At 34.3% G+C, this 25,824-nt stretch overlaps 4 protein-coding genes across 4 annotated transcripts; 3 read left to right on the top strand and 1 right to left on the bottom strand.

The window, feature by feature from the left end:
* Nucleotides 1-3,522: 3,522 nt before the first annotated feature.
* Nucleotides 3,523-9,079, bottom strand: LOC120165503 (U-box domain-containing protein 3-like). Its single transcript, XM_039175008.1, has 5 exons — nucleotides 8,700-9,079; nucleotides 7,359-7,639; nucleotides 6,562-6,678; nucleotides 4,480-6,372; nucleotides 3,523-4,021 (listed from the first exon to the last, which is right to left on the bottom strand). The coding sequence occupies exons 2-5, from the start codon at nucleotides 7,632-7,634 to the stop codon at nucleotides 3,956-3,958; spliced, it is 2,352 nt and encodes a 783-aa protein (XP_039030939.1). The 5' UTR covers nucleotides 7,635-7,639; nucleotides 8,700-9,079; the 3' UTR covers nucleotides 3,523-3,955.
* Nucleotides 9,080-12,320: 3,241 nt separating this feature from the next.
* LOC120165486 (TOM1-like protein 2) lies at nucleotides 12,321-14,960 on the top strand. The gene is made up of 4 exons (XM_039174992.1): nucleotides 12,321-12,442; nucleotides 12,673-13,174; nucleotides 13,840-14,109; nucleotides 14,422-14,960. The coding sequence occupies exons 2-4, from the start codon at nucleotides 12,689-12,691 to the stop codon at nucleotides 14,785-14,787; spliced, it is 1,122 nt and encodes a 373-aa protein (XP_039030923.1). The 5' UTR covers nucleotides 12,321-12,442; nucleotides 12,673-12,688; the 3' UTR covers nucleotides 14,788-14,960.
* Nucleotides 14,961-18,020: 3,060 nt separating this feature from the next.
* LOC120165449 (protein NPGR2-like) lies at nucleotides 18,021-22,127 on the top strand. Its single transcript, XM_039174966.1, is given in 6 exon segments — nucleotides 18,021-18,058; nucleotides 18,060-18,273; nucleotides 18,979-19,231; nucleotides 19,727-20,940; nucleotides 21,319-21,472; nucleotides 21,809-22,127. Coding segments are annotated over 6 exon segments (2,184 nt in total). The 3' UTR covers nucleotides 22,120-22,127.
* A 518-nt stretch (nucleotides 22,128-22,645) lies between these two features.
* LOC120165494 (rho GDP-dissociation inhibitor 1-like) lies at nucleotides 22,646-25,465 on the top strand. The gene is made up of 6 exons (XM_039174999.1): nucleotides 22,646-22,877; nucleotides 23,495-23,558; nucleotides 23,642-23,863; nucleotides 24,169-24,249; nucleotides 24,882-24,925; nucleotides 25,397-25,465. Exons 1-6 carry the CDS (start codon nucleotides 22,662-22,664, stop codon nucleotides 25,463-25,465), a joined length of 696 nt encoding a protein of 231 aa, XP_039030930.1. The 5' UTR covers nucleotides 22,646-22,661.
* Nucleotides 25,466-25,824: the final 359 nt, after the last annotated feature.

Raw genomic sequence — 25,824 nt, 5'->3', positions numbered from 1 at the left:
TTGACCCAAAGGAAATGGACATGAGCCCACCAACATAACCTTTACATCACATGGAAAATTGGGATGTCTGCAAGTAAGTTGACAACTTGTACCATGCATGCATGCATGCATACATGAGTTCTTCAATCATCCAACATCAAAACCCCACAAATTCTCCAAAAGGACTGAAATAATAGCATATCAAACAAATGAAAACAACATGAATTAATTCTTTGTTACAAAAACTTTATATTTGATATATTATAATGTAAATTTTGCAGGGTTGATATGCCATTCAACACGGTGAAAGTACTAAAATTTAAGGGGCAAAATTAAGAATTTTAATTTGGGGCCTGGAATAAAATTTATAAAATTTTAAGATCAAAACCAAAACAATTATTTTCAAAAAGCTTGGATGAATATTTTTATAATGGAGATGGGCTAAAATTGAAATGATTCCATTTAACCAACGGAGGACTAAAATTGACAATTTAATGATATTAATAGTAAAACTTTTTATTCCATGGTTAAAATAAAATCGATCTTATAGTTCAGTGATCTCTCACGTAGTTTACCCCAAAAAAAAATACAATGTTCAGCTGAACATAAAATAGGCCATAGTCTTTTTAAGTTTAAAACTTTTTATCATTACTATTAACTAATTTGAAAGAGCCTAACCTTGCACAAACTTTGCGACCTCGGTGGTAAATGAATTATTGTTATTCTTTGAGGTCTGGGGTTTGAGCATCGACAATGCCAGGCGTATATGCAATCAATATCAAATGGTTAAGAGTTATCTTTGAACATATACTACATTGTACTTACCCCAGATTAATAAAAAAAAATGGCCTAACCTTTTATATTTGGTGAAAACCTTTGTTTGATTAGAGTTTAGAGGTTAGTCGTTATATAATTAAAACATATCACCAATTACCAGTTATGTTTTTCTTTATTTGTCAAAAAAAACATGTTTTTATTTTAGGATGAGTTAATTGAGTCGCACGTCCTCATATTATGTCTTATTTTAAATTAGTCTTTAAACTTTTAAATATTCAAATTTCATTCCTAAATTGTGACATTAATTCTAAATTAATCTGAAACTTTTTAAACATTTAAATTTCATCATAAACTATACGTGTATACTAATCAAGTCCTTTGTTAATAAAATCATTAGGCCAAGTTATATTATTATATGTTTGAAAAAATAAAAATTAGGTTAAACTACACTTTAAACTAATTATATATTTGGATGAATTTAGGGATGAAATTGAAATATTCAAAAGTTCAGGGGTCAATTTAAAATGAGTGTCATAGTTTAAAAGGAATATATATATATATATATATTATTATTATTAATCTGGGATAAAAAATAAGGCCATATTTATTCAAAGAACACTCACAATCATTTGACATTAAACTATCATACCCCTGGTATTTTTATTACTTGAATATGTGACCTCAAGAAATAATAACAATTATTTTACCACTAAAGTTGCTTGGTTCATGCTTATTATATATTAAAAAATGATTTTAAGTACCAACATGAATTGGTTCAAGTTGTAAGTAATTTGATATCGCTTAAGTAAGGTATCGAGTTTAAGTCATTGTGTATGCAGAAAATCCTTGTTGGGAGACTCACCCACCAAAATCACGTGTGGGACGCAGATCGATTTAAATTAATTAAGGTTAAACTTTGAAACAGAGAGGGAAATTATTTTTAAGTTGTAAACGTACGATATCCATGCTTATTATACTGTTGGTATTTTAGTCATCATCCTTTGTCTCACATTATTGGATTCTTCCATTAAATAAAAGTATTTTATTTTATTTTTTCTGTTTTTTCTTTTTGTTTCTTTGTGCCAGAAAATGGTAAAAAATTCATAGTTCTAATTAACTCCAATTTGTCGGTGACGAAAAAAAAAGAACGGATAGCACTGAAAATACTGAATATTATAAGCATTAAAGGGTACGTTGGTAATTTTAAAGATTTTAATTTCGAGTAACTATGTTTATGAAGTGTATGTTTGTTATCAATAAATTAAAAAATTTAAAAAAAAATTATTTTATATTCTTTCTAAATTATTTAAAAAGAAAATTGAATTGGGTTCTCTTTGTCATTCTACATTTCCCGTTATCATGAAAATTCTCTTAATTTCTATTGCCTTTGTAGAACGATAATATTTTATTTATTATTATATTATTTTATTGTGGTTTGTGTAAACTTAATCAATTTGTTAGAAATTAATCGCATCTTACCTAAATCTTTATTTAATAATAAAATAATTACTAATAATATTCTTTCCTGATTTGTGGAACCCAAATCTCTCTTATGTAATACTTTTGGAAGCATATGATCGGGTAGATAGGCATAGTCAATTGCTTCAAAGATAAGGAACGGCAATGTCGTGGAATTGGTTTGGTTTCATTTACAAAAAATAAATATTTTAAATTTGAATTAATTATAAAATATATAAATATGTTCTTTAAGAATATTTAAGTTCAACATCTTCAAGTGTATGCTAATTATTAATTATTGATAAAAAAAATTATTAGTTTTTTTTTTTAAATTTATATAATTTTATAATTATAATTTAAGGTTGGTTACTACAGGTCAAATTCAGTTATTAATCTACATTGATCCATTTATGATTGATAATTGATGACTATTCCCCAATAGTTTACAACCTAGTCATTTCTCAAACGTTTTTAATGTTTGGTCGTGTTTAATGTAAGAGAGATGCATGCAGCCAAGGCCAATGCTCCCTCCTTTATTTATTTGCATTTGGGGACGGATTCAATGAAAACATAATCTTGTGTTCTCTATTCTAGGAAACCCCGTTTTACATCACCCAACGAGATAAAATATGCACGAACCGATCGAATTAAACTCCGGATGAACATAAACGTGTAGGGTTTGAATCTCGGATTTTTCACCATTTGACACGACTGTTGATCGGTCATGGAGGATCAGAGTGACGGAGAGGATGAAAGGTCAATACAGGGAACAGTATAACAAGGAATTGAAAGCTGTTGTATATAATATGGGTCCATGCATAACATGAGTTAAACAGGGCCAGCCTTGGATGCTTTTTCTAAACAGTAATTCATACCAGTAGGAGTAGGACCAAACTGCAAGTTTCAGGTAACAACAACAGAAAAAACACTTAATCGTATTATCATATTAGTACCGCCTATTGCCGCGTATCATCAACGAGCATAAAGCTTTACATATATCATTTTGTTTGTCTACTATCGCCTCGGCTTGCTCGGGTTTTAACTTGCAATGAAATTCACCCAGAGAAAGTAAAAGAGAGGGGAAACTGGTTTGGTTACTGGTTTTAGCCATAGATGCCAACCAACGCTACCTGGTTTGTGCTTTTTCCTGAACCAATGGAATTCAATCTGGATTGAACAGGGTGTTTAGGGTCAAAAATTTGATTTCCTTCGTCGAGGAAGTCCATAACAGGTCAAAAAACCATGAACATTTCGAAAATCTAGTGTCTGTTACGGTACAAGAGAACGGATAATGGAACAATTGACAACAAATAGCAAAAAATATCTTTCAACAAGATCTTACAGCAGATTACAAGAGTCTATAGGAATATGTACAAATATATCTACAAATCCAAGGCCAAATCTGTCACTAAAAAATCTAAAGCTATATGGAAAGCTACTCCGGATGCTATGGCAAGCCGAGTTTTTCTAAGGAAAATATCGCAGCAAATTATAGACAAACCACCGTTCTCATGGGAACAACAATACCTTATTTCCCCAACCTCTAACCACATTTAAAAAGGGTATTAAAATACAAGAAAAAAAACAAAGAATACAGTTCATAACACTAGTGCATATAGCTGGAAGACTAAATAATGTATGAAACGAGAACACCAAAAGGACCAATTGAGGGAGACCAACTTACATGGTGTAGGATATCAAAAAATCCGAAAGGCAAAATATAACAAAAAATAGTCTGTTTTCATGTCTTGCCCTTCCCAGTGGCACCTTCTCTCTGATTCCGGAAGTGACTGAGAAGCTGTTGTGCCTGCAACAGGGAAATAAAATAAAATATCATGTATTTTCGCACGTGCATGCAGATTTTTTTTCTCTTCAGATTAATATGTGATCAAACATGTGATTAATGAGCAATCATCAATTCTAACTAAGATTTAATGAGCATTACAAGAAATGTTATGCCTTCCTGATGTGACGTCATTCACTACTTTCTGCAACGGGTTTTGGAAAATTAACACATTTTTCATACCCTTCTAATATGTCACAATTAGAATCACAAATGCTAGGTCAATTTCCAGTAAATAAATGGAAAAGTGGTAGAACCCCTCAATAGAGTTCATCACACATAAGCAATATATTCACAAATCAATTGTACAGGTGAAGACAAAGAGAAGGAATATAATCACAGTTTTGCTTATTAAGACCTGAAACAGGAGAATGGAAGGACCAAATCACCGTAACAGAAGAGGAAAAAACTGAGCTGCATACCTTTTCCTTCGCTCTTGGTGTGCCAGACTGAGACAATGCGACGAGTGGTGGCACAGCTCCTTCTTGCAAAACCAGCATACAAAACTTGGGGTTATTAAGGCATAGTTGCACCAATACAGAGGCAGCGTTTTCCTTACCCCTCCGCGATCCTGATTCAACAATTTCAACTAGTAATGGGATACCACCTTCTCGGACAATTGCTACACGCCCTTCCCCAATTGTTGAAAGGTTCGAGAGAAGAGCAACTACCTTGTCAACCATCCCACTATCAGGATCCATTAACCGGACAAGGTATTTTACTGCACCTGCTTGAACCATTCGAGCCTTATTTTCATGAAAGATTGATAAGTTAAACAAAGCTGTGGCAGCATCTTTTTTCCCTCTCAATGTTCCTGAAACCAGAAGATTCACCAAGGCTTTGATAGCACCAGAGCGTCCAATCTTTGCCTTGTAGTCTTCCAAGACAGAAAGACTGAACAAAGCTGCCGCAGAATTTTCTTTGGCTCCATCATTTCCTGACTTTAGAACATGAACTAGTGGCTCTATTGCTCCTGATTTTGCAATCATAGACTTATTATCTTCATTAATTGAGAGATTTAAAAGGGCTGTAACAGCATGCTCTTGGGTTAGCTTCACTTCCGAATATAATAGAGACAGTAATGGTGCAATAGCACCGGAGCGACCGATAATTATACGATTGTCCATGTTGTTCTTTGCAAGAAAGCGCAACTCAACAGCAGCTACAGTTTGGACTTCATTTGATGGGCTTTTAAGGTTGTCTACTAATTCCATCACATGGGAACTTGTAGTTAAATCATCACATCCTGACCCAGAAAACATAATGGAGTATGCTTTGTCATAATCACGGTTTCCGTTAACTGCCTCTTCTGCTTTTGTTCCAGAGACCTGCAACTGCTTTCCTGTTGTCCAGGAAGAAAATCCAGCTTCTTTTACTGAAGGAAAAGTGCCAAGGCAATCGGATGAAATTTCAGCTACCTCATTCATTTCATGTTTCTTTGACCTTCTTGACAAGTCATTTGAAGCAGGAGGTGCATAATCACTACTGGAAGCTTCACTCGCTGCGGATTCAGTTCTGCTGTGAATATATGAACGATCAGAGGACTGGTCATACTTCTCGATCTCCCTGCTTTGGCTTCTATTGCACTCTCCACTAAATCTAGATGACATAATCTTCAGCTTCTCTAAACCATTCACAACCTCGAGAGATGATCTTGATGTGGAACTAATACTGTTTGCAAAGAAATGGAAACCATCAGTACCGGTTAAATCTTGAGAGGATATATGATTTGAAGTAGAAGAGATTGAGACAAGTTTAACATGCCCAGTGTTATTGGAGAGTTGCAAGCTCTTTTTGTCGCACCAATTTGCTACCATAGCTTTAACTGTGTGGTTGGGAATGAGATTTGTATGTTTGAGTGCTTGATGGGTCAGTGGGCAAATGGTGAGTCCACTATCAAGCCACTTTTGGATGGAGGTCCTGTCATAAGTTTGCCCAGAAGCCACAATAACAGGATCCGTCATAAGCTCCACCGAAAGGGGGCACAGGAAATGTGGTGGTATTGAAATGCCACTTGTGGGTTCAAAGTGCTCAATTTTAAGAATGTAATCACGTATATGAGAGATGAGATTCACAATCTGATTGATTTGATCTAATTTCCCTTTCATGTTGCTGACGTGCGCATTCATTCTCTCTTTTTCCACAGCCACAGTTTCTTTCAACAGTTCCTGGTTTGATGCCAAGTTCAGCAACTTGATAACTTTTACCAGATGATCAGTGTCATGAATAGCACCATCTTTTAGACTTCTCAAAGCCTCTCCTATATTTTCCGATAATCTCTCCTGCTTCAGACATTTAATTTCCCGAATACAGTGCTGAAACAGTTGAACATCAATTAGTCTCACTACTCAAAGCCAACTCAGACTCAGAAAGTGATAGCAGATTACATCCAGCTGCCTTAACAATTTCTAAAAGGGCAAAAAATGGCAAAAAGGAACACAAGTAGAACTTATGAAATCTAAATGTACAATTTAAGAAAAAGCGTTTGATTTTTTCCCCCTTACCTGAACACTGGTTATACTCGAAGTCGATGGTGATGACTGCAATGATTTATATAATATGTGACATATCTGTAGTGAAGAGCTTTGCATTTTTATCAGAAAAGGCTCGCTCTGGAGAACCTGTGCACGTTTTTTAAACAAAAATAAGCGGGTGAATTAGAATAGTAGTAGAAGCGTGAAAATACGTTTGTTTTATTCAAGAGTGAAAGGCATGCATAATACATATTAGCATCAAGTATACAAGATTCTTTTCTTTTGGTCTTTGGGAGACTAAGACACGATAGAGAAGGTCCTCCGGCACCTTTGTTATTCATTTTACTATATGCTACATTTGATTGCAGATAAAGAAAATGAGGAAAATAGCAATTTTTAATAAACTGGATTACCTTAGCCATCTTGTAACTCAAGTGTTCTTGTTCTTCTAAAAAGTATGGCATTTTAATATCTAAACAGAACTGTCCTTATTACAATTAAATTTGACTGTGTTACATTTCCAAGGAATAGATTTTCTTACACTATAATAAAATGGGTTATATTTGCAGCCAATCATTCAAGCTTTCATCTACAAACTATAATAACCTACAAATTAACTGAGACTTCACAGAACCTACGGAAATCGAAGTTTAGGTACTTCTATTTCCCGGCATTAAAGCAGCCAAACATTCTTTCTATAAAAGGTTTCATACTGTAAAGCAGCCGGACAAATCAACGGGGAACACATCCTCATTTCGAGCACTACTTTTATTTTATTTTCCTTTTAGGTATGATTTACCTACAGTAAACATTAAGAATAAACTTACCATATGGATTTTGCTCATCTTAGGAGACCAGTTCTCCATGAATTCTCGAGCCTCGTTAACAAGCATGTCTAGCTCTTCACACTCTTTACACAGGTCTTCATCCGAAGGTATCTCACAGTCAACAACATCATCAAGCAGCGGTTTTAGAAGTTTTAACACCACAGCCATATTCCTGTATTCCTTTTCGATGGGAACAACTTTTATTGCCTGGCATGATACAAGATGAATGAATCGAGCAATACTGTTGATAAGACATCTCACCGAGGTTGTGTCCATTTGACCTGAATTTCAATGAAGCATAAATAATTTTAAAATACATACATACATACATACAATTCAAAGTAGTATGAAAACTGCTCAGGCATGATCTTTTCATGACTTAGGAGTGTCTTTGAAAAATCTTAAGCTTGCACCATTGTCTGTGTTGACTGACTTCCAATTAAAAAAAGAATCAGATTTTATAAGATTCGGTGTAGAGAAGGCTCTTGACTTGCCAAAAATAGTGTGATCTATTTGTAAGACTGTTGGACTCTTCTTAATTCCTAATAGTCAAGGTTCAATGCTAAATCCCCATAGCCTCACAAGACTTCAAGTAAAAAAAAGGGGGCCGGGGGGGGGGGGGAAGCTTTTGACTAATGCCTATGAGTGGAACACACACCCATTCATTGTTGCAGAAATTATATTATTTGCAAATTCATGGCATTCTCCATGTTGACTTTTTTCCTATATAAGAAAATTATATATCCAACAAAATGTAATATTATCAATAAAATAAATGATAAGGTTTCCTCTACAAATTAATATTAGCTTGCTATGTGAAAGAAGCTTTTAACTAATTTACCTCATCAGAAACAAACACAAACATCCATTGTGATCTTGGAGAGCAAAAATGGGGAGGAAAAAGAAAGCTAAAATGAAAATCATTTCATAGTTTAAAAGCTTGGTTGAGTCTAAATGTATAAAACACACCTCCATTGCTTATATTATGGGAGTGAAAGAGACATAGACAGAGAACTCTTGAACTCGATAATGAAAAGTCTATTCACTCTTCAGCTTGAAACTGAAGAAAGCTTGATAAGTGTTTGACGTTTAACTCCGTCAAAAACCATGTCTCAAATAGCTACAATAAGATCCAAAATATCCAGTTTGTGAGCATCAAACAAAAAGGGTGTGATGAAAATTAACAAAACAATTTTTAAAAAAATGTTTCTTTATATATAAAAGAAGAGGAACAAAGCATGAGAATTTCCCAATTCTCCTGAAATCCAATTCCAAAACCACAGCCACCAGTTTATGTAATCGAAACCAGCAAAGCATTTCATTTTATCACTGAAACCATACCTCTTTTGTTGAAATGGGTTTTAAGCTGGTGAAACAAAACAAGCACGGATCTTGATAGACATTCGAGTGATGAAAAATCTTCGGTGGAAAATATCCAAATATTAAATCTTTAAGCATCAAACGTAATGCCTTCAAGTTCAACTCTCTCTCTTTTCTTTTTTCCTTTCTCAACAAAGCTGCATGACACAGAGGGAGAGAGAGCTACAATAAAAAATAAAGAAACGAAACTGGAAAACAAATAGGGAAATTACAGGGAAAAGAAAGCGAAAGGGTAAACCAGATGCCCCTATTTGGTGGAAGAATTGTTGGGTTTTGAAGGAAAAAATTAATTAAGATTAATCATGATTTAGATGAAAACATAGATAGAATAAAGTTAAGGCCTTGTCTTTTATTTCCCTTTTCCTCCCTAAAAAACCTTAATTTTCATTGATTGCAATGTTTACCATCAAATTGATATATCACTTATGTCATAGGTTAGGTGAGTAAGAAATAATAAACTATAAAGAATCAAAATTCCAACTTTGGGTTGATGATAGCAATTATTGTTCATATCCTCGAATAATTATATAAATATTTAATAAAATATATAATTATTTAACCACACCATGAAATATTTTTTATATAAGAAGTAAAACCAAAATAAAGATCATTTATCTAATCTCTCAAATTATGATGGTTTCTATTTGGGGGGGGGGGTAGGGATGATGAAACCTAATTTTTGAGGTTTATAACAAAAAGAAAGAAATGTCCAGCTTATGTCATTTTCAATTGCGATTATTAATGGAGAAGATAAATGGTAGATATAGGTGCCGTTTGTCTTCTTCAAACCAACGAAATGCACATCTTTTGTTCGTCAGAAATTCCTTTCCAGTAATCTGTGACCGTGGCCGGCAATCGTTAGCAGTATGTGGATTTGCTTATGGGCTCGGATATATTATATTGACTCATATGAAACAGATTTCATGTTTGAATTCTTAATATTAAAACAAACTGAAATTCAAAGAGTAATTATAATTATAAAACATTATATATTTATTTTAATTGATTTGAGTTGAATAATTTTGACTGTAAAATAGGCATGAATTTAATAATATTAAAATATAAAATATATTATTTTAAGATCATACATATATATATATTAAAATAAAGAGCAAATTATTTATTTGATCATTCACCTATTATTTAGTTTTTGTTTTGATCACTTAACTATTACTTTTTAATTATAATGGATCGTTCATTTTAAACTACGTATATTTTTTATGAAAATATAATTCCGAATAGAGAAATATTATACGAAATTTAATCTAATTGTTTTATATAATCATTTTTAGAGACGGTATTAGCTTATTATTCGAATTAAGAAAATAAAGAAAAGGGGCGTCAGTGGATTGGATAGACAAAAGTAAAGTAACCATATGCATTGTTTACATTCATTACACATTGATATTTGCTCAAACAAAGACAAACATTATTGTCCTTAGCTGCCTTAATTATAACAGCCTGACCCAATTTTTATCCTGTTGATTTGATGATCCGTTGCCAGCTATTACTCCCCACTTCTTCTCTCCAACATTAACAATGCCTCCAAGACAAAATGTATGCATTTGCAGCACTTCTTTTGCAGAAAATCAGCTTACAAACCTCCAAAAACTTGTAGGCCACCAGGTTAAACAACCTGCTCTGCCCGTACCATCAAATCATTCATCTCCACCAAAAGTTGTTTCAATTGAGATGGAAACTATAATGAAGTTGTACTATATAAGCTGATTGTGGGCATTCCAAGCCATGTGGTGGGGGTTTCCTTTATCCTCTGTTGCTTCTATTTTAAAGGCCAGGATGACAAATTTCATCTGCCTTGGGACATCATTTAAAGCTTCTGACTCCTCCATTTTTGGCCAGCTTTTTCTCCCACAAGTTAAATTTTCCTCCACTTTGCAGACAACGTACAACTCCGCCAACTATGTCGGTCATAGAAACTGGACCGAATAACCGACTGTCCTTAGCTTCCTATCATCTCACAAGAAGAGAAGAGGAAATAAAATAAGGGGAAATTGAGAACATTGATCAGGTCTACCAAAATAATGCTGGAAAAAAATGAACTTCTGAAAATTATGTGATTTTCTCAATGGATGAAAATGAAAATGAAAATTATAAAATTATGATTTTATATTTTATTTCATAAAACTTTTACAATAATATATTATATGTTCAAAATACATTATTGAATGATTAATGAGAAATTGATGTTCAAAATAAGTTATTTGTTAATTATATTTGAGAAAAAAATAAGTTATTTATTATGAAGTATTTTTAATAATTTTATGTGATCTACAAGATAATATATGTATTGTTAATATTTTTTAAAAATATTAACAATACGTATACACCCTATAGACACATCTATTTGAACCCCATATTTTAACAAATTCTATTATGAAGTGAAATTGGAAATTTTTCTGTCGTATTATTTATATTTCGTACGTTGGGGCCTTGGGCTTCAATTTTTCAATGTCAGCCAATACCCAGCACTGGACACCATTTCAATTTAATGGACTTGAACTTGAACATAATCTTTTTTATCTTAATTTGCAACCATTTCAATTTAATGAACGAGATTTAAATAACTAGAAATTTATAAGTAGAAATTAGATTAACATGACAATAACATAAAAATATATTATATGTAAGAAAAATATGATTCATTTTATCTATTTTCACATATAAAAATAATAATAATTTACTATAAAAATTAACTGACCCTATTCTCATATGTAATGGGATAAGGGAGAGGTAGGGTAGTAGGCTGCCCCCAACACTAGGTTGAGAGCAACTTCCGTGGAAGACCTCTGATAATTATGAATTATATAAACATATAGAAATTCATATATTCTATAATCCCATATTTCCCAAAACTTCTATATTTAAAAAAAATTGATCATTTTTTATTCCATAAAAAATATTATTTAAATAATTTTAATTGTTAGATAATACAACTATTAAAATTTATATTAAATATAACTTAATTTAAATTTAAATTAATATAACATAAATTTTATAAAAACTATAAATATCTAAACCGTTCTACTTATTTATATGGAAGTGAAAATAATATTAATACTTCTTTCGTCTTATTATTCTTATTATATTTTAACAAAATACATAATTTTAAGATGTATGTTTGATCATATATTAAATTATATAAAATAGGAGAAATAATAAGATTATCTTTAAAAGTGATTGATAAATTTAACAAATTTATTTAGATAAATATAAAATAATGAAGTCAAAGATAACTAATATATATAATATTCTTTTAATATGACATTTTAAATGAATTAATTTTAAAATTAAAAGTATACAAATTTAAAACGACGAAAAAATATTAATTTTCTTTTCTGAAAAAATAAATAAATAAAGGGTTAGATATTTTTTTGTTAGTGGCACACCAAAAACGAAACGACACGGGCTTGAAAGGGACACATAGCATGGGGCCCAGTAGGCATGAGGTCCGAGCCACGCGTATTTAGGCTTGGACCATTTCTCCTCTTTGGCATCTGTCATTTATCTGTCTCTTTCCCCTCTCTCTCTCTCTCTCTCTCTCTCTCTCTCGCTCGCTTATCCAACGAACTACTCTGAAGAAAAAAATATATTCAAAGACCAATTCCAGTTCAAACCCAAAACCCCGATTGATTTGTCTCTTTTCCCGTATCTCACTTCTGGTTTGTCAATCTTTTTTTTTGAAGGTAAGTTCGCGTATTTTTTATTTTAATTTGTTTATTCCTCTGTTTTGTTCGTCATGTCTATGCTTTGATTATGATCTGAACTTACCCATATAATGTGTTTGCCGTTTCACTGTTAGTAAACAAACCCATGCTTTATTTTGGGTAATATTAATGAATTTCATTTCTTTTAAACTAGCTTTTTTGTTTTCGAAAAAGTTTAGTTTGAATTGGGGATTTGATTTGGCCTGTAGATAAAACTAGGAGAGCATGGATAAAATGAAACTAGCTCAATGGGGTGAGAAACTGAAAACGGGTGGAGCTCAAATGAGTAGGATGGTTAGTGGAAAAATGAAGGAAATTCTTCAAGGTCCAACACCCGAATCGAAAATGGTGGATGAGGCCACCTTAGAGACCTTAGAGGAACCCAACTGGGGAATGAACATGAGGGTATGCTCTATGATCAACAGTGAACAGTTTGATGGGGCCGAAATCGTTAGGGCCGTCAAAAAGAAGATATCCGGGAAAAATGCTGTCAGCCAAAGGTTGAGTCTTGATTTGTTGGAAGCTTGCACGGTGAATTGTGAGAAAGTAGCTTCTGAGGTGGCTTCGGAGAAAGTGTTGGAAGAGATGGTTAAGATGATCGAGAATCCGCAGACACATCCTGGGAATAGAAACAGAGCTTTGCAGTTGATTCGTGCTTGGGGACAGTCTGAAGATCTCGCATACTTGCCGGTGTTTCATCAGACATATATGGTAAACCGTTTTTACTTGGATTCATGTTTTTTCAAGTGTTGGTTTAGTTCTACATAGATTCACCGGTGTTGAATACTTGCAGTATTGCATCATATCAATGCAATCTATAAATCTGCTGATCTTTAATTTTTAAATTATCTGTAATTCTTCACAATTAGCAACATGAATTTATCATAATATTTTTTAATGGAAATGATATGTACAGCTTTTAAGTATTTTGCTCCTATGTTGAAAGGCCAGCATGTTGGAAATGCCGATTACAGGTCGAATGTCCTCAAGTCAAACTATTTAAGCTTCTAAGTTTGCTTTTGACCGTGTTATGATTTCATTATCTTCCCCTTACTCTTCAATCTGATGCTCCGAATTCGGATACTTTAACTGTAAAATTATGTATTTCCTGAAGATTATTTAACAAAGAAGGTCCTAGTAAATGTGGTTTTATTTCTTTTCTTTTTGCTGATGTGTGATGTTTCTTGAATTACCTTCTACATACAGATTATGAATAATCGATTTATTATCATTAAGATACTTTCCAACTTACCATAGAATTGGATGCTTCTCTGTGAAATGTGCATAAACTAATTGCATGCTAGCTATCGTGCATTTAAATACTCTAATTCTCCAGTTTTTTGCTTACTTTTTCTCCTTTTTTTAACATAAACTAGAGCTTGAAAGAGCGAAGTACACCACTGCCGGTGGATGCTGATGACGGGAATGCACCCTTGTACCAGACCTTGGAGTCTTATATGGGAGAGCCATTTCCTCCCCCTGAAAATTATCCTGTCAATAACACAGGATTGCAGGGTAATGATTTTGCCTATAACTATGGGAGTTTATCTGTTGAACAAAAGAAGGAACTTTTTGAAGTAACTCGGAACAGCCTTGAGGTGCTCTCTAGCATCTTTAGTACGGGAACGGAGCCAAAACCCCCAAAGGTAATTCTTCTGGTTCCAGCATGATTTAATTGTAATCAGGTAGTTTTTTAGTTTGTAGATCTAGCTGCATATCTGACAATTTCTGCTGTGTAGTTATCATCGGTTGACCCTGTAGAACTGAAATTACCTTCTCTTTGACCTCTTTGGTTTGCTAGGAAATGAAATGCTTCTGCATTTTAGTTGTTATTATATTTTCCAAAATGCTCTGCTGCATCTTGAATCTTCTTGTTCTTCCGATGTGATATTGTCGGCATAACATCATCCTGGTTATTAAACGCTGAAAAACTCAGAAAAGTTCTCGTGTGATGACAGGATGAGCTGACAGAGAGCATGTTGGAGAAATGCAAGCAGTCACAGCTAGCTATTCAGATGATTATAGAAAGCACTACCGACGATGATGGAATCCTCTTTGAGGCTCTGAATTTGAATGATGAACTTCAACAAGTCATCTCCAAATTCGAGGGACTGGAAACCGGTTCAAAAGCCGACACCACTGCTGTTATTCCCACTGCTGCTGAGACCAATATAGAAAGTACGGTGGGCGCTTCACCTTTAAACCATGATGAAACCAAGACCAGTTCTTCCCTGCCCACCCATGATGAAACCCAGATGAATGCTTCCCAGAAAGCAGGTGGTACCGAATCCGGCAGTGATACAAAAATATCAAACGGGAACTGATGAATCTTGAGAGGATTTGCTAGGTTTAATTTCCATTTCCATTACCTGTGCTGCCGTTCTGGTTAACCGTATGGTTGGTTTGCTGTAATTAGGGAATAAGATTATGTAGTCCAGACACGATTATTAGTTTATCGGTTGTGTAATTACATTTTGTTTGCTAAATTAGAACCGTTATTTTTCTTTTTATTTTCAATTTATTTAATTCTATTTGATTTTTTAATAGTTTAGATTAATTATAAAATAGTATCTATTTGTCTTTCTTAACTATTGACGACGTGTATTTTCTACAAATATAGCTGTTTACATAAGTTTGCGCATAATCAAGGTATTCAATATGTGCCTTTGCGAAGTTTTCTAATAAGTGATAATAATCTTTATTTTATATGCATCGGTTATGTCTACCAATGGGAAATTAAAATTTGGGTAAATTACAGTGACTATTCTAAAATTTAAATTGTATAATTAATTTTATCATTGAATTTTAAAATGTTTTAATTCAAACATTAAATTTTAGTTTTTTATTTTAGTTAAAGCATTATATTACTATACTATTAACAATCAGACCACGAAATAATCTAGTGATGATATAGAAGTCTTTTGTATCTCAGTATCAACCAATTTTAAGTTTATTTATTTATAGTTGTCGTCGAAAATTATCATTATTCGATATCTTTTATGATAACTCTAGACACTAATGAAATCGTCTCATCATCCTTTATCATTTTATTGGTTTAGATTTTCTCAAATTATCTTCAAAACTTATGAAATAAAAACAAATAAAAAAACCATAATTTTGGGGATTTCAGGCTTTTATTGAATTTTAGACATTTGTTCGAAAATACGAACGATGAGAAGTATTCTTTTGAGATGATATAATGATAAATTAAAAAAAGGATAGATAGGTTTTTATTAAAGATATAAATATTATTAGTTAATTTATAAAATATTTAATGTTTAAGATTTTTAAAGAAAGATAATGAATGCGTTATTAACATAAATCTCCAATGAGACAGAAGTGGAACATAATGGGACTAAAAGGGGCATTGTCCTCTAAAATTTTAAAAACAACATTAAACATTAAAAAATTTGTAATTTTGCCAAAAAAATTAAGAAATTTATTATATTTTAAAAAAATCTCATTAAATGTCAATTTTTTTATTCTTTTTAAATGTCTAAAAAATTTAAATTTTTATTATTTTTAAAAATAAATATTTTTTTGGTATTGTCAAAATCTAGGAATGAAAAAGCGCCGACGTAAAAAATAACGTTAATTAAGGCAAAAGTTCTCATATAATGCTACAGAGAATTTTTAATTCCCAAATTAAAGTGTTCATCCGATTAATTCCTCAAATGGGGTATTTTCTACAGTAAATTTGGGATATCTCGGCGTCTTCAGGGTTAACCAATTTTTTGGTGGGATCTCCCGGCGTCTTCAGGGTGTTGGATTATTTATGTTTTCTACGGTAGATTTAGGATTTCTCGGCGTCTTCAGGGTGAACCAGATTTTTTTTACTCCTTGCTTGGATCTCTAGGCGTCTTTAGTTGAAATCCATGAAAAAATTTGGCCTTTTTACACAAATATCACCTTAACATAAATTAATTACTTGTTAGGCACTGTTTAAGAATATTTTTCAGATCAAGTAAATTTTTAAATACTTTCTATAAAATTAATCATATTTTGTTAGTATTTTATTTAATTATTTAATTATTTAATTTTTTTATTATTTTATTTAATTATTTTATTTTTTTTACAGTTATAAAATAGAAAGTGGTCCTTGAATAATTATATTCGGATTTCTCGGCTTTTAAACTTTTCTCTCGGCTATAAATACGCTCTCAACACGTGGATATCTATACTGAAGCAACGACATTCTTCTAGTTTAGAGGATTGATGTGAATGTTTACAGGTTGAGAGCGTATTTACAGCCGAGAGAAAAGTTTAAAAGCCGAGAAATACGAATATAATTATTCAAGGACCACTTTCCAATTTATAATTGTAAAAAAAATAAAATAATTAAATAAAATAATAAAAAATTAAATAATAAAATAATTAATACAAAATATGATTAAATTTATAGAAAGTATTTAAAAATTTGTTAGATCCGTAAAATATTCTTAAACAATGCTTAACAAGTAATCAATTTATGTTAAGGTGATATTTGTGTAAAAAAGCCAAATTTTTTAATGAATTCCACTAAAGACGCCTAGAGATCCCAATAAATAATCTAAAAATCTGATTAACCCTGAAGACGCCGAGAGATCCCAAATTTACTGTAGAAAACACCCTATTTGAGGAATTAATCGGATGAACACTTTAGTTTGGGAATTAAAAATTCCCTGTAGTATTATATGAGAACTTTTGCCCGTTAATTAATGGCGTTAAGAACCGTCAAAATCCAGCACTGAAATTTATGAAAAGAATCACACGTGGCACAGAAATGGCTCCACCAGCGAGGCTGCCGTCGTTAATGTGGACCCCAGAATCCCATTTCCGACCAAATTAATCTACATTTTAACTTTTATTAATCAATATTTTATCTTTTACAGTTTTATAATTCAATCCCTAATCTTTTCTCCCACTATTCAATTCAGGACATTCCTTACTTTTAATATAACGTTGAAGAAGAAATTTCCAGGTAATTGAAAAAGGGAGATAAAAAAACCAAAAGAAATAAAGAAAGAACCAAACACAACAGTTTCTTCAAGGAATTGGCTTTGGATGCTTACTTGATCGAGTAATTTTAATATTCAAAGTAAAGATCTTGTTTTAAGAGGAAGGCTTTGCTTGGGTTTCAAGGGGAAATCTTCAAAAACAGATGGGTGGTGTAGGTGCTGCTTTTATTCTCCGTGGAGAAACTAAAGGCGCGCTCTTTTTTCTTTTCCTTTTGCTGTATAAATTTGTTTGAGACGTCGATTATACTGTCAATTACTTGAATTGAGGATGTTTTTTTTATATAAAAAAGATCAGGAGTTCAATTCGATGTCTGGCGAGAATTTTTTAAGCGGGGTTTGTGAAATATTGATGGGTTTTTGTATTTGATACAAAATTTGATTATTGTAATCTGTTTTATGTGCTAAAAGCTTGAACTTTATTTCTTATGGATTAGTACTTGATGATCATATTGTGTATATATTTCGTATTAGATATTTGTCCTTTGGATCTAATTTAATGTTCTGTTAACGTTAATGTCCTCGTTCATTTTTTCTTGTAGATTTTGTATAGTTGAAGCAGTATGAAGACTAGAATAACGATTGAAAAGCGTAGGAGTGGAGTTAAGTGTGTTTTCGGGGCAGAAAGTGAAGTGTTTATGCACTGGTGAGCAATTAAGAAAAGAAGACAAAATGATATCAGAATCCCTTGCTGCCGAACATCATTCACTGAGTGGTTACTCTTCCAAAGTTAGTGATAGTGAGAAAAATCCAGATATTAGTAATATAGAAGAAGTTGAATTGTCTCTGCGTGAAAGTAGCTCACTGAATTATGAGGTTAGCTACTTCATTCCTTTCGGATTCCAAGTTGGTTTTTGTGGTAGTTTTGTTCGTGGGGTCTGTATTATTGTTTTGAAAGTTGGTGGTGGCACAATGACTTATGTATATATCTTTTAAAAGTAACCTCATGAGTCATGACTTCTCAAATCTGGTTTGGGTGGGTCTGATGTCTATTCAAGCCTTTGTTTAGGTGATTTTCAGGTCTTCTCATTCGTTTATAAGAATTTATATGTTGAAAAAAATATTAATGTGGTGATACCTCTGGTTCACTTTGTTATGGCTTAGACTTGAAGTTATTAGTTTAACTTCAAATGCCATACTCTTTTCTCTTTGATGATGTAAACTCCGAAATTATGCAGATTCTACTTGGTCATATTGTCCTAATAAAAGCCGGAAGTTGTCCATTCTTATAAAGCCTTTTGATGAGTAACTGGTTAACACTTGAAATTGCTTTAATTAGGGGCATTTCTTCTTTTAGCTCGTAAATTATTGTTTCCATGCTATATTATTGCTTCTTGCATTCCTAGGTCACTTGTTATTTGTCATGGTACTCGTGTATCCTTACCCTTGTCAACGTTGAATGTAAGAAACTGATCACAGTATATTCATCTGAAGTTTGCAGTTCGTTATGCTGTCTATTTCGATGATTATACAAGTGCTTTTATTTGTTTTCTTTTCCTCTGAGGTGTTTGCAATTTGCAGGAAGCTAGAGCATTGCTGGGAAGAATTGAATATCAGAAAGGAAATATAGAAGCTGCATTACATGTGTTTGGTGGAATCGATATTGCAGCAATAACTCCCAAAATGAAAATTACACTTTCAAGAAGAGTAGAAAGGCGAAAGAGACGATCTCATGACTATGCTCCTCCACAAATGTCTATCCATGTTGTTAGCCTACTACTAGAAGCAATATTTCTCAAAGCAAAATCATTACAGCATCTGCATAGGTTTAGAGGTAATGTTTTATGTATTAGTACACAGATCTCACATCAACTCTGTTATTGTATGGATGAAGTAAGTCATAATTAAGTGCTCTGTTGACTTGCACTAAATTATTCATTATAATATTGATATTATAATAGTTAATATATGAGAGTAAAGTGATAAACATTTGCAGTATATGTGTATTATTGTTATTAAAATGCCTGCTTCGCTTGAAATTATATGCTACAGATTTGCTTTAACAACCTTTCTGTTACAGTGATTGGCATCTTTCCAAATTCCTAGTTTCCCGCAATTTTTCACCTAGAGCACTGTTATGAAACCTAGGTTCTATGCTTTTTTTCTTATGTTTTATGGTATAAGCTTCTTTGCAATTTGGAATGTGACCCGTCAGGCGTCAAGTATGTTATCATTAACTACATATTCAACAGATGCCCTTCATTTTTATCATTGAGCACAATTCAATCATCACTGCATGGCTAATTTACATTTCCAATCATTCTTGCAGAAGCTGCTCAGACCTGCAAAGTTATTCTAGATATAGTTGAATCTTCAATACCACAAGGCTTGCCTGAAAACTTTGGTGCTGACTGTAAATTGAATGAGACTCTAAGCGCAGCAGTTGAGCTGCTTCCGGAATTATGGAAATGTAGTGATTCTCCACGTGAAGCAATCTCGTCCTACCGACGGGCTCTTTTTTATCAGTGGAATCTTGATGCTGAAACCACTGCAAGGATTCAGAAACAGTTTGCCATTTTTCTTCTGTATTATGGAGGTGAAGCGGGGCCTCCAGACCTCCGGTCACAGATGGACACTTCCTTTGTCCCTAGAAATAACATAGAGGAAGCTATACTCTTGTTAATGATACTACTCAGAAAATTTTCTTTGAAAAGAATTGAATGGGATCCATCAATACTGGATCATCTATCATTTGCTCTCTCGTTGTCTGGGGATTTGAGGGCTTTGGCTAACCAAATAGAAGAAATGCTTCCAGGGGTTATTAGTCGCAAAGAAAGATACCATTATATAGCTCTATGTTACTATGGAGCAGGTGAAGATTTGGTTGCTTTGAATCTATTGCGGAAATTGTTTAGTGTAGAGGATCCACATTGTGTTCCAGCATTGTTAATGGCATCAAGAATTTGTGGGGAAAAACCTAATCTTGCAGAACAAGGGATTAATTTTGCTCGTAGAGCCCTTGAAAGCCTGGATGATAAATGCAGTGAGTTGGAAGGTACCGGTAACTACTTATTAGGTGTGGCGCATACAACAAATTCGAAGTCAGCAGTATCAGATTTTGAGAAGGTTGCCAGACAGTCTGAGGCCCTTCAGGCCTTGAAAAGGGCTGGGAATATTACAAGTATGAAGGACCCTAACATTCTTTATCATCTCAGCCTGCAAAATGCCGAGCAGAGAAAGTTGGAAGCTGCACTTTATTACGCAAAGTCATTGCTAAAACTTGAAGGTGGTTCTAACATTAAAGGGTGGTTGTTATTGGTCCGCGTATTGTCAGCCCAAAAACGTTTTGTGGATAGTGAAACCATTCTCGATGCTGCCTTGGATCAAACTGGCAAATGGGACCAAGGAGAACTATTGCACACCAAAGCTAAGCTTCAAACTGCACAGGGACATCTCAAGGACGCGGTTGACACATATACTCAACTTCTAGGCATTCTTCATGTACAGAGTAAAAGCTTCAGTTCTGGGAAGAAGCTTTATAAGGTCCGTTAGTTGTTTAGTATTCCTATGCATTATCTACAGCTGCAGTTGATTTCTGTCACAGAATAATCTAAAAGGTTTTTCATACTAAGTTGACTTTAGGAGATGCATCAGTTTTTGTTATTTAGATTGATAGATTTCAGATATGATTATTGGAAACAATCTTTGTTGCCAGTATGACTTGCCATTTCACGGATCCCCGTGCATGATACAAATTTGAGGCTTGATACTGTCAGAGTGGGTAAGTTGTGAGCTGCTGCTTAGAACAGGAAATCAGAGTTTGAAGTTGGAGTGTTAATGCTCTTCTGTCATTTTTTGGGAAGAAAACTTACTGAGAAACAATTTTAAAAGCGGCTGACCTTTTTGAATAATTGTTTACAGGATCGTGGATGCTTTTCTAGAAGTTTTGAACAGGAAATATGGCATGATCTAGCTTATCTCTACATAAGCTTGTCACGATGGCAAGATGCCGAGATTTGTCTTTCAAAATCCAAGGCCATCAGTTCTTTCTCTGCTGTTAGAGATCATGCCACTGGTAAGTTAGTAGTCCATTTGTTTATCTTATTTTCATGATATTATATGGTACTAGAAAATTTCCTGTTGTACGCCTAGTTTACACATTTTCATGTATAAGCTCGAGTGTTTCAAAATCTTTTCCTTCTTAATCTTTCTAAAAGTAAAGAGGGAATTATGTCAAAGAAGCCGCGTTAGTTTTTCTTTAATTTTTGGGATAAATCAGCACCATCCATATACTCGTAATACGATCCTTATCATAAATGAAGCATTGAAAAATTAGTGCAGTATGGTGTTAATCTTGTTGAGGTGGAAATAAACCAGCAAGTGAAGGGTTCAAGACAATTTTGTTTTGCAGGTGTACTTTATGAAAGAAAAGGCTTACTAAAAGAAGCTCTCAACGCTTTTTGGAGCGCTTTGGATATCGATCCTGATCATGCCCCAAGCTTGATATCTGCAGCTGACCTTCTCATGCAACTCGGGAGCCAATCCGATGCAGTTGTAAGAAACTTGCTGATGAATGCTCTCCGAGTCGATAGAATGAATCCCTCGGCATGGTATAATCTCGGTCTGCTTCTCAAAGCTGAAAACACTCCATCTTCGCTGGAAGAAGCAGCCGAATGTTTTCAGGCTGCTGCCATTCTTGAAGACTCGGCACCTGCCTGTTGATTCCTTCATAAAAACAGCCCTATGCTGCTAAGCCCTATTCTAGTTCCTTGTAAATATCATAAACGAGTCTCAATATACCGATACTTGTACATTGTTCTATGTTCTTTTATCTCGTGAATTTGCACATCAAATTCATAAAGCTTTCAAGTCAAAGCGAATAGCACTTCATAATTTATGAAAGGATATTCACATGAGAAAAATATCAAATATTACCAGAGATCAATGTTGGTGTTTTTTTCCCTATGAAAGCTGGATTGATGGATGATGTTTCGTAATAATGCTGGTGTGTCCAGGTTTACACATTCACCTACAATACAAAAAAAATGAAGAAATTAAGACAATGACACACTGACAAGAGAACAAACAAACTCAATATTGCAAGAAATAAACTGACAAAAAGGTTTACCATTTCGTTCAGGACATAATAGGTTAATATACTCGGAATAAGTCTTCTTATTTGGAAAAACCTTCCATTTATTTTCTCCAGCAACCTGAATTTTTTTTCTCCATTTATTGTTCACTGCAGCCAACGAGAGAGAGAGATGGAGAGTGGGAAGAGAGCTGAAGCTGGTTTCTCAAGAGGTTTTAGTGAGGAGAGGAAAGAGAGAGAACAAAGGGAAGTGTGTCAGAAACCCTTTTCTCTTGAAGCTTGTGATGATCCTGAAGATGAAGATGACGAGGAAGATGGTGTTGGAGCTTCGTCTGGTTTTGTCCCTAGTTCTCTTGTTTCTCTCAAGGAACAGATTGAAAAGGACAAGGTCATTCTTTTGTCTTTCTTCCATTTTCTATCTTTTGTCTGGAATTTTTTTAGTTGAATTCCGTGACGGGTTCTTTCAAATACATCCAAAAATATAGATTTTTTCTTTCTTTCTTTCTTCATCTCCACTATGCTGCTGTTTGGTTGGAAGTGACAGTAGAAAAGATATTTACTTTTTAAGCTAATCAAAGTAATTCTTTCTTAACCTATGTAGTTTATAGATTAAACTATGCATCCTTACTCAAAAAACTACTTGGTACTTGTGATCTTTCTTGAGTCACCTTTTAGTCCAGCAAAGTTCATTGCCTGAGTTGGTTTAGATTGCCGATTTCTTGGTTTCTGGATTGTTTTTTTTTCTCAGTTTACTCTGTTTGCAGTATCTGGATTCTTAGTTCACTTTCCTCAACAACATTATATCAAAGTTTTATGACATTTTCAGATTGTTTTAGTTAACCTAGTGCCTCTTGAAGGTTTATTTCTGCTCTGCGATGCCAATGAAACATGTAGGCTCTCCTTGATTGTTAGCTAGGTATCTTTTCAGGGATTTCCCTTTACAAATTGTCGAAAGATTCGGTTCATTAGAATCCGTCAATTCGGCACTTAATTATGCTCTTGCAGGATGATGAGAGCTTGAGGAGATGGAAGGAGAAGCTTCTTGGTTGTGTTGAAGGAGACTTAAATGGTATCTGTTTGAGTGCATTATTTTCTGGGCTTTAATCCGATCGTCATCTTTATCTTAATGTTTTGAATTTTATGATTGACTAGGCCAAATGGAACCTCAAGTCAAATTCCACTCCATAGGAATGATTTCTAATGACCTTGGGGAAGTTAACTATCCCTTGCCGATTGATGGGGATCAGGATGGTCATGTCCTGTTTACTCTCAAAGAAGGATCCCTGTATCAACTTAAGTTGACATTCAGTGTTCTGCACAACATCGTTTCCGGCTTAACATACTCCAACGCGGTGTGGAAGGCGGGAGTTCAAGGTGAAGAATCATCTCTCTCTCTCTTTCCATTTAAGTTGATTGATTATGTTCCTAACGGCGTAACTATGAGCCGCTGGCATCGAATAAGCCTCTAATTGCATGGCCGAAATTTGATTCGGGAGTTTTGGTTAGCAAGTGGTTTGAGTACTATTTCTATGTAGTCTTCATTGAATATACGAAGCTCTCGATAGGCCTACTAGCGGGCATAGGCTCGTGTGATCAGAACAAACTGATGTTTTTCGATTCATAATAACTGTTGTTTTGATGGGTGATGGTTTTATTTTGATTTATTGCTTTATCTTCAGTTGATCGAAACGGAGGAATGCTGAGCACTTTTGCTCCTCAACGAGAACCATATGTGCATATTTTCGATGAAGAGACTACACCATCCGGGGTGGGCAAAACTTTCGAGATAATGTTTTGGAAAAAATTAATTCACGAGATAAAGCACTCCCAAAATTAATTGTTCAAATAAGGTGAAATCCATAGTGTTGGCCGTAGGTCGCCATGCCTTCCGGGCGACCTACTAGGTCGCTATGTCTTTCCGGTGAGCTACAAGAGATTGCATGTGCCATGCACGTCCCAACACGCTGGGCATCCGAGGCCATCCGAGAGCATCCGAGGCCATCCGACCGAGGCCATCCGAACGAGCTATGCGAGGGCATCCGATGGCAACCGAGTGAGCTATGCGAGGGAATCCGAGGGAAGCCGAGTGAGGGTAGGTCGCCCGGAGCGCATGGCGACCTACAAGGTCGCCCGGAGGGCATGGCGACCTACAAGGTCGCCCGGAGGGCATGGCGACCTATGTGTTGGGACGTGCATGTACCATGCAATACGTTCATTCTCTCTGTTTGAGCAAGGGTAGGTCGCCCGGAGTGCATGGCGACCTACAAGATTGCTCGGAGTGCATGGCGACCTACGGCCAACACTGTGGATTTCACCCTATTTGAGCAATTAATCTTGGGAGTGCATTAGCTCGTGAATTAATTTCTTTCAGAACATTATCTCGAATGTTTTGCCTCCGGGGTGCTTGCAAGGGGAACTTACTCTGCAAATCCCAAGGTATGTATGTTTGCATAAACCCTGAAATCTATGCCTAACCGGACGTATAAAGCAAGATTATGATGTTTAGCAACAGATTTTGTATTGTTAAATCTTGATCGACTTAAAACCGAAAAAGTTCATCTTGGTTACAAATCTGAAATGCCAGTTTTTGAGATGGATATAGTCATGTGTAGATATAGATGTGCTAACAAGGATCTGTGTTTTGCTTCTCGGCTTCTCCATTGTTCTTGACTTTAGACATGGTTTCGCGACAACATATCGTGAACCTTAAATCGAGTAAACAGATATCGTCTTTTACGTTGTCAATACACCTAAAAAGTGCTACTTTTCTGTGTATGAATATCAGTATCTAATACCTTCTTGAAGGTTTGTAGTTGCATGAAACAATTGGATCGAGTCTGAGTTTTTCCTTGACCGTTTAAGGCGTCTGATAACTAGTGATCGTATGAATTTCGTACTTTCATGCAGTTTGAAGACGATGGCAAAAGATGTCACATGGAACTCAAATACTCCTTTGAGATAAAGAATAGCAGCTAGGCAGCCGAGTTTCGAAAGAGTTATGTATGTTGTTTTCTCCCTGTTCGATCTCGTTCGGTTTTTCGAGTGATTAGATTACTGCAATATTAGCTGATCGGTATTTATCGACATTGCAGTACTGTAATTCGAAGATGGATCAAAGGAAGAACTGTGGATGGTGACTCGAAACTGTCTTATATTGCCTGAGTACTCTAAACTCATGTCTAATGCTATGATTGGATACATAAATTTAAAACATTGGATTTTGGTTTAATTTGTCATATAAATCATGAGGATGAGGTGTTGTTTAAAATTAGTTAATTTTTTTTTAATTTCGAGTGATTGTAAGATAATATATATTCTAAAAACATTAAAAGCAA

The sequence above is a fragment of the Hibiscus syriacus genome, unplaced genomic scaffold, assembly GCF_006381635.1.
Source record: "Hibiscus syriacus cultivar Baekdansim isolate YM2019G1 unplaced genomic scaffold, ASM638163v2 tig00002919_pilon, whole genome shotgun sequence".
NCBI classification, from domain to species: domain Eukaryota; kingdom Viridiplantae; phylum Streptophyta; class Magnoliopsida; order Malvales; family Malvaceae; genus Hibiscus; species Hibiscus syriacus.
Note: the sequence above shows the minus strand (reverse complement) of the source record. Positions and strands in the feature narration are given on the sequence as shown.